This window comes from Bison bison, unplaced genomic scaffold (assembly GCF_000754665.1).
Source record: "Bison bison bison isolate TAMUID 2011002044 unplaced genomic scaffold, Bison_UMD1.0 scf7180017864320, whole genome shotgun sequence".
In the NCBI taxonomy this organism is placed as follows: Eukaryota; Metazoa; Chordata; class Mammalia; order Artiodactyla; family Bovidae; genus Bison; species Bison bison.
This window is the reverse complement of record NW_011494892.1, coordinates 975,102-984,921: the sequence shown is the minus strand read 5'-3', so window position 1 is coordinate 984,921 and position 9,820 is coordinate 975,102. Positions and strand designations below refer to the sequence as shown.

The window sequence follows — 9,820 nt, the reverse complement described above, 5'->3', positions numbered from 1 at the left end:
GTGCGGTAGGTTGAGCATTCTTTGGCATTGCATTTCTTTGGGATTGGAATGAAAACTGACCTTTTCCAGTCCTGTGGCCACTGCTGAGTTTTCCAAATTTGCTGGAATATTGAGTGCAGCACTTTCACAGCATCATCTTTCAGGATTTGAAATAGCACAACTGGAATTCCATCACCTCCATTAGCTTTGTTCATAGTGATGCTTCCTAAGGCCCACTTGACTTCACATTCCAGGATGTCTGCCTCTAGAGCAGTGATCACGTCATTGTGATTATCTGGGTCATGAAGATCTTTTTTGTATAGTTCTTCTGTGTATCCTTGCCACCTCTTCTTAATATCTTCTGCTTCTGTTAGGTCCATACCATTTCTGTCCTTTATTGTGCCCATCTTTGCATGAAGTGTTCCCTTGGTATCTCTAATTTTCTTGAAGAGATCTCTAGACTTTCCCATTCTATTGTTGTTCTCTATTTCTTTGCATTGATCACTGTGGAAGGTTTTCTTATCTATCCTTGCTATTATTTGGAACTCTGCATTCAGATGGGTATATCTTTCCTTTTCTCCTTTGCCTTAGCTTCTCTTCTATTCACAGCTATTTGTAAGCTTTCCTTAGACAACCATTTTGCCTTTTTGCATTTCTTTTCCTTGTCTAGACTATTGTAAATAGTTCTGTTATGAATACTGTGGTACATGTATCCTTTCAAATTAAAGCTTTCATATATTTTCTGGATATGTGACCAGGAGTGTGATTGTTGGATCATATGGTAGCTCTATTTTTAGTTTTTAAAGGAGCTTCCATATAGTTTTCCAATAGTGGCTGCACCCTTTTTCCCACCCATTATTTTCCCACCAACAGTATAAGAGATTCCACACTCTATCAAATATTTATTTGTAGACATTTTGGTGATAGATATTCTGACTGCTGTGATATGATACCTCACTGTTTTTGATTTGCCATAATTGGTGATTATAATCATAATTGGTGATGTTGAGCATCTTTTCATTTGCCTGTTGGCCATGTGGATGTCTCTTTGGAGACATGTCTATTTCATTTTGTGCAAATGGCCATACTACCCAAAGTAATCTGTAGATTTAATCAGATATAACCTTATCAAATTATCCAGGAAATTTTTCACAGAACCAGAACAAATAACTCTAAAATTTATATGGAACCACAAAAGACTCAGTATTGCCAAAGTCCTGAGGAAAATGTACAAGCTGGAGGTCTAATCCTTCCAGATTCCAGACAATATTGCAGAGCTACAGTAATCAAAATATCATGGTATTGGCACAAAAACAGGCAAACATATCAATGGAACAGAATACAGAGCCTAGAAAGAAACCCACATACCTAAGGTCAATTAATCTTTGTCAAAGGAGGCAAGCCTATACAATGGAAGGGAAAAAAAAATGTCTCTTCAGCAATTGGTGTTGGGAAAGCTGAACAGCTGGATATAAATCAATGAAATTAGAACACTCCCTCACACCATACACAAAAACAAACTCAAAATGGTTTAAAGACCTAAATATAACATGACATAATAAAACACCTAGAAGACATAAATTGTGACAATATTTTATTACATTAGTCAATATTTTCTTTAGAGCAAGGCAAAAGAAATAAAAACAAAAATAAACAAATGGTATCTAATTAAATTTAAAAGCTTTTGCACAGCAAAGGAAACCATCAACAAAACACAAAAGACAATCTATGGAATGGGAGAAAATATTTGCAATGACATGACCAACATGAGATTAATATCCAAAATATTTATACAGCTCAATATCAAGAAAACAACCTAATCAAAAGTGGGCAGAAGGTCTTAACACTTTTTTTTGTTTGTTTCTACAGAAAAGAATAGAAACCTCAGAGTGTGCCACAAACTGGGGGATACCAACAAACCAGTCATGGCGCCTGGCTCTCCTGAATCTCATTTGACACCAGATGACAAGGACTCCAAAAATCAGACAGTAGCAATAAAACCATTGTCCCTTCCAACATTAATCAATGATCCTGGTGATGAATTTCACCCAAACTCCAGTGATACTGGTAAGGACTATGGAACAAACTGTTTTATGGGTATAGCCACTAATCTCAAATTTGTATCTGAGTTAATGATAATGTGATGTTGGATATTAGCTTGGGAGTCAGAATACTTGTAATTTATACACCTATCACTTTATAAAAATGCTTTAGTTTTCTTTGCCCAGTAGGCTGCTCACCTGAAAAACGAAGAGTTGCAATGGATGATCTCTCAAGTCTTTTCTAAAAGTGAAAATCTGTTATTCTATTTTTTTTTTTCTTTTTTAGATTCTATTCCCATGCAGGTCATTGTAGAGTATTGAATAGAGTTTCCTGTGATACACAGTAGGTTCATTAGCTATCTGTTTTATATATAGCAGAGAAGGCAATGGCACCCCACTCCAGTATCCTTGCCTGGAAAATCCCATTGGCGAAGGAGCCTGGTAGGCTGCAGTCCATGGGGTCGCGAAAAGTTGGACACAACTGAGCAACTTCCCTTTCACTTCTCACTTTCATGCATTGGAGAAGGAAATGGCAACCCACTCCAGTATTCTTGCCTGGAGAATCCCAGGGACGGGGGAGCTTGGTGGGCTTCCATCTATGGGGTCACACAGAGTCGGATACGACTGAAGTGACTTGGCAGCAGCAGCAGCACTGCATATATGTCAATCCCAATCTCCCAAGTTACCCATCCCCCATTCCCTGCTTAATATCTCTGTTTGTTTTCTATATCTGTGACTCAATTTATGCTTTGTTAATAGGATCATTTTTACCATTTTTTAATGCCTCATATAAGCAATATAATATGATATTTGTTTTCGTCTGACTTACTTCACTCAGTATGACAATTGTTAGATTCATCCATGTTGCTACAAATGGCATTATTGCATTCTTTTTTATAGCTGAATAATTATCATTGTATATATGTGCCACCTCTTTATCAATTCCTCCATGAATAGACATTTAGTATTGCAAGTAGTGCTGCAATGAATCTTGGGGGTGCATGTACCCTTTTGAATTATGTTTTTTTCTGGATATATGGTGTGAAGTGATACCTTATTTTAGTTTTGATTTGCATTTGTCTAATAATTACTGATATTGACCATCCTTCCATGTGCCTCTTGGCCATCTATATGTCTTCTTTGAAGAAATGTCTATTTAGATCTACTTATTATGTGATTAGGTTGTTTGTTTTTTTTTTTATATATTGAGCTGCATGTGTCTTTTGTATATTTTGGAGATTTGTCCCTTGTTGGTTGCTTCATTTGCAAATATCTTCCCCCATTCAGTGAGTTGTCTTTGCTTATGGTTTTCTTTAGTGTGCAACAGTTTTTAAGTTTAATTAAGTCTCATTTGTTTATTTTTGTTTTTATTTTCATTACTCTTGGAGGTGGATCAAAAAAGATATTGCTATGTCAGAGAGTGTTCTGCCTATGCTTTTCTCTAAGAGTTTTTTTCGATGTAATTCTGAAAACCCTAGCCATAGCAATCAGAGAGGAAAAAGAAGGAAAAAGAATGCAAATTGGAAAAGAAGTAAAAATGTCAGTTTTTGCTGATGACATAATACTATACTAAGAAAATCCTAAAGATGAAACTGTTAAAATTCATGAGTGAATTCAGTAAAATTGAAAGATACAAAATTAATACACAGAAATCTCTCTCATTTCTACACATTAACAATGAAAAATCAGAGAGAGAATTAAGGAAACAATACAATTTACCATCACATCAAAAGGAATAAAATACCTTTGAATAAACTTACCTACAAAGACAAAATACCTGTATTCTGAAAACTATAATATACTTATGACAGAAATTGAAGATGACACAACAGATAGAAAGATATAACATGTCCTTGGATTGGAAGAATCAATATTGTCAAAATGACTACTGAAGCCAATCTTCAGATACAAAGCTGCTGCTGCGCTAAGTCGCTTCAGTCATGTCCGACTCTGTGCGACCCCATAGACGGCAGCCCACCAGGCTCCCCCGTCCCTGGGATTCTCCAGGCAAGAACACTGGAGTGGGTTGCCATTTCCTTCTCCAATGTGTGACAGTGAAAAGTGAAAGTGAAGTCGCTCAGTCATGTCCAACTCTTAGCGACCCCATGGACTGCAGCCTACCAGGCTCCTCCGCCCAGGGGATTTTCCATGCAAGAGGACTGGAGTGGGGTGCCATTGCCTTCTCCTCAGATCCAAAGCAACCCCTATCAAATTACCAAAAGCATTTTCACAGAATTAGAATGAAAATTTTCACAATTTGTATGGAGACACAAAAGACTCCAAATGGCCAAGGACAATCTTGAGAAAGAAAAAGAGATTCTTCCAAAATCTGTTCCCTGACTTCAGACTATAGCGCTGTATTTGTTTAGTCACTATGTCTTGTCTGACTTGTTTGAAACCCTATGGACTGTAGCCAGCCAGGATCCTGTATCCATGGGATTTCCCAGGCAAGAATACTGGAGTGAGTTGTCGTTTCCTTCTCCATGGGATCTTCTCAACCCAAGGATTGGATCCATGTCTTCTACATTAGCAGGCAGATTCTTTACCACTGAGCCACCAGGGAAGCCCTCAGACATAGTACAAAACTACAAATAAAAACAATATGTTACTGTCACAAAAACATAGAAATATAGATCAATGGAATTGGATAAAAAGCCCAGAGATAAACCCACATACCTACGGTCATTTAATCTGTGAAAAAGGAGGCAAGAATATACAATGGAGAAAAGATAGACTCTTCAGTAAGGGGTGCTGATAAAGTTGGACAGCTACATGTAAAAGAATGAAATTAGAACCCCACACACAAAAATAAACTCAAAATTGATGAAAGACCTAAAATTAAGGTCAGATACTAGAAATTCTGCTATTCTAAATTTGTGGGTTATCGACAATAACATAGCTATTTTGGCCTATGAGTTTATTGGTCAAAAAATTGGGATCCTTGAGATAGATACTAATTTAAAATAATTTAAAATCTATTTATTCCACATGGGAATTCATGATGAAAAGACTGAAGAAACAAGGTTTGGAAAAGTAGAAATGTATCAGGGTGTGAGGTTAGAAGTAGTGTCTACCAGCTGTTCACACTTCTGATACCAGTTTCAAGATGAGATGTTCCCTAAATTTTTTTTTGGTAATTGGCTACAAGAATTCAGAACTCACTGAAAGCTATTATACTCAAGATTATGGTTTTTTACAGTGAAAAAAATATGCAGATTAAAGTCAATCAATGGAAAATATTCATGATAAAGTGTCCAAGGAACTTCTAAGCATGTAGCTCCCATTTGTTCTCTCCTAATGAAGTCATGGACAGCACTGTTCTCTTGGCAATGACTCGCAACAAAGTAATTGAAGTATTGCCAACCAGGGACGCTGACCTGAGCCTTGGTGTGCCCAGTCTTTATTGGAGCTCCACAGTCAACTCCACAGTCAGCTCCACACAGCTGACCTCAGTCTCCAGGCCCACTGGGGTCAAGTTGATACCACATGACTCAATAATAAATGACATTGCTGGACTTTCTACTTTGGCCACAGACCAAAGACATCCTGTCCTCATCAGACAGGACATCCTAAGGGATTATGTATTACCCACCAGGGCTAAGTGTAAAGGCCAGAGCTCTTCTGGGGCAAGGTAAAATTCTCTATTACATACAAGGCCTAAGGATGACAAAGAGGCAAAGTGTGAACAATATCAGGACTCCATATATATTAGTTTTCTGTTGTCTCTGAACAAATTTATCATTTTAAAAGAACACAATTCATTATATCACAGTTATGTACACTAGAAGTTTGGGCTGGCACAGTTGATTTCTCTACTTTCAAGTATGGCAAGGCCAAAGTCAAGGTGTTGTCCATCTCATATTTTAGCCAGAGACTCTAAGAAGCAATACCCTTCCAATACCATTTAGATTGTTGGGAGAACACTGTTCTTTGCAGTCACTGGACTGAGGTTCCCTGTTCTGTGTTGCCTGCCAACTGGTGTGGCTCTTAGCTCCTGGAAGCCTCTGGTTCTATATCTCTGAGCCAGTTGTGCCTCAGATCCTTCTCACACTTGGAATTCCTCTGAACTCTTTGTCTTCCACACATCTTTTCTGCCTACAGCTGACTAAATTTCTCTCCTTTTAAGGGCTCACCTGAACAATCCAAGACAATATTCCTGTTTTAAAGTCCGTAACCTTAATTACATCTGCAAAGTCCCATTTTCCCTGCAGTTTAACATATTCTATAAGTTCCGGGGTTTAGGGTATCAACACCTTGGGGAAAATTCATATAATCTCTCATCTCTACAATTCTCTGTGGCTTCATGAATTTCTCCATGAAGCAAAGAACATGAGCACCAACAGCCTCTAAGCATCAATGTCTATTATATTAATACCAATACCACAGAGACCAGGCAGATAATGCCGATGAATGAGATGGGCTGGTGAGAAAGTAGTGAGTGCAGGCTATGAGGAAACTAGAGCAGAGGATGACAAACTGTGGCCAGGTGCAAGCTCAGCTTACTGACCAGTTTCAGTAAATAAACTTGTATTTTCTATGTCTCTTTTTAGTCTATAATGACAGAGATGATATGACAACCAACACAGACTGCATGGTTTACAAAGCTGCAAATATTTACTATGTACCCATTTCCAGAAAACATTTGCCAACCCATGAATTAGAAGCTGCATACATACCCCATTTGAAGGCCACCCCAGAGTCCCAGCCAATGGTTGTGGTGGAGAAATGTTCACCCAGTGTTCCAAATCTTTCTCTTTCTTCAAGAGAAGCTTGAGCTCAAGATTTTTATATGAAATTTTCTAATATGTATGTCAACTAATTTTTAAAAGTTTCCAAAATCCTAGGAAGGCTAATGAGAAAACATCTGCTGGTCTCATTGGCTTTTCCAAAGTTTGTGGCTTTTGTTTTATGTAGTTTCAGCCATAAGAGAGAAATGGAATTTAGTCTCAATATCTGAGGAGAGAACTGTGTTGTGAGCTCTCTTTGCACCAATCAACTATGACAAGGGGTGTAAATACAATTATTGATTGACTCAATTTGGTTAATTCAGAATCTTCTGCTTTGGCCCAGAGATAGATTTTTTTATAGGCCTTAAGCATGAGAAAGTTCACAACTCCAAACAAACCACCAATAAATAATTTCAAAATAAATATTAAAGTCAATCCTTAAAATAAATGTAAGGAATTTCAACATGATATTTTCTTCTCTGTAATAACTACTTTGAATTTATTAAAAACTATTTTTTCAAGAAGCAATTCCCCCCACTCTGACTTTTTATTGTTTTTATCCTGGTTTTCATGCCAGGTTATCCTGCATTTCCTCTATAAAAGAACAATGATTTAATTTATTAATTCTCTGAGAAGAAGAGAAAGGAAAACACCACCCAGGAGCCACACTGTAAGAAAACAAATGACCCCTGAGCTGGCAAATTTCTGCCTGCTCTTCATCTTACATCTGGGAAGGGCTGACTAAAACATTTAATTGTAACTAGCAAGTATGATTTATTTGAAGAAAAGAAAGTCAGACAATTCAGATTAGTTGATGCCTTGGAAATGAAATTTTATTGAATAAGGCTCTCATATTTGGTAAAAGAATTAAATTTATAAATTAAAACATTGATACTTAGTATACATATCAATGGAGAAGGCAATGGCAACTCACTCCAGTACTCTTGCCTGGAAAAGCCCATGGATGGAGGAGCCTGGTAGGCTTCAGTCCATGGGGTCATGAAGAGTCAGACATGACTGAGTGACTTCCCTTTCAATTTTCACTTTCATGCATTGGAGAAGGAAATGGCAACCCACTCCAGTGTTCTTGCCTGAAGAATCCCAGGGATGACAGAGCCTGGTGGGCTGCCGTCTATGGGGTCGCACAGAGTCGGACACGACTGAAGTGACTTAGCAGCATACATATCAAAACACGTGATGCCAAATTTTACTTTTTAATTAGACAAGATCAAAGCACACAAGATGCATTAATTAATTAATTATATAACATTAATTATTAAATTATGAAAGAAATAGCCAGTGAGTGCCTGTGATATATCTGTTCTGCTATAGGTACTGGAGATATAGCACTGAGTAAATAAATAAATAGGCAAGCTCTCCTGGAGCTGACATGAAAGTGGGGAAAGACAGTAAACATGTATTAAATAATATGGCAGGTGGTGAAGAAAATGGAAACTGGTCAGTATATTATTATAGGCTAATTTCTGTCTTCTCAAAATTGATATGTTGATGTCTTAATCCCTAGTACCTTAGAAGGTGACTATATTTAAAGACAGAGTGTTAAGAGACATAATTATTGTTGAATAATGTTGAATAAAGTCTGTTTCCCAAGGTTCCAAGTTAGGAAAGGAGTACATCAGGATGTATATTGTCACCCTGCTTGTTTAAATTATATCAAGTGTATCATATGAAATGTCGTGTGAATGAAGCACAAGATGGAATCAAGATTGCCAAGAAAAATAACAATAACCTCAGACATGCAGATGACACCACCTTTATGGCAGAAAGCAAAGAGAAACTAAGGAGCCTCTTGATGAATGTGAAAAAGGAGAGTGAAAAAGCTGCCTTAAAACTCAGCATTCAAAAAACAAAGATCATGCATCCAGTCCCATCACTTCATGGCAAATAGATGGGGAAACAATGGAAATAGCGACAGACTTTATTTTCTTAGTCTCCAAAATCATGGCAGATGCTGACTGAAGCCATGAAATTAAGACACTTGCTCCTTGGAAGAAAAGCTATGACTAACCGAGACAGCATATTAAAAAGCAGAGACATTACTTTGCAGACAAAGGCCCAGCTAGTCAAAGCTATGGTATTTCCAGCAATCATGTGAGAGTTGGACCATAAAGAAGTTTGAGCACTGAAGAACTGATACTTCTGAACTGTGGTGTTGGAGGACTCTTGAGAGTTCCTTGGACTGCAAGGAGGTCAAACCAGTCAAGCCTAAAGGAAATCAATCCTGAATATTCATTGGAAGGACTGATGCCAAAAGTGAAGCTCTAATACTTTGGCCACCTGATGTGAAGAGCTGACTCATTATAAAAGACCCTTATGCTGGGCAAAATTGAAGGCAGGAGGAGAAGGGGATGACATAGGATTAGATGGTTGGATCGCATCACCAACTCAATGGACATGAGTTTAAGAAAGCTCTGGGAGATAGTAAGGGAAAGGGAAGCCTGGTGTGCTGCAATCCATAGGGTTGCAAAGAGTAGGACATGACTGAGTGACTGGACAACAATGACAAGATCTGTAGGATGGGCCCTAATCCAATATGTCTATTTTAAAGTGCCTATACATTTTATTTTCTTTAAGGGGAATTATTCATTTTGGGCACAACACCCAATAGTTCATAATAGGTTGGAAACACAGCAACTGCTAATTTAGCATAAACAATGTAACTGCTAGAGCTTGTTTGTGTTAAATAGAGGTAGTTATGTTGATGAAAGTGAAAGTGGAGAGTGAAAAAGTTGGCTTAAAGCTTAACATTCAGAAAACAAAGATCATGGCATCCGGTCCCACCACTTCATCGGAAATAGATGGGGAAACAGTGGAAACAGTGTCAGACTTTATTTTTCTGGGCTCCAAAATCACTGCAGATGGTGACTGCAGCCATGAAATTAAAAGACACTTACTCCTTGGAAGGAAAGTTATGACCAACCTAGATAGCATATTCAAAAGCAGAGACATTACTTTGCCAACAAAGGTTCATCTAGTCAAGGCTATGGTTTTTCCTGTGGTCATGTACAGATGTGAGAGTTGGACTGTGAAGAAGGCTGAGTGCCGAAGAAT

The 9,820-nt window shown here is 37.8% G+C and overlaps 1 protein-coding gene across 1 annotated transcript in view; it reads left to right on the top strand.

Annotated features, from left to right (window-relative positions):
* Positions 1-9,820, top strand: part of LGSN (lengsin, lens protein with glutamine synthetase domain) — a 67,776-nt gene that overhangs the window by 51,407 nt on the left and 6,549 nt on the right. Inside the window, exon 3 of the mRNA XM_010852990.1 lies at positions 1,849-2,046. Within this exon, the coding sequence (XP_010851292.1) occupies positions 1,849-2,046 (198 nt within the window). The remainder of the gene's footprint in view (positions 1-1,848; positions 2,047-9,820) is intronic.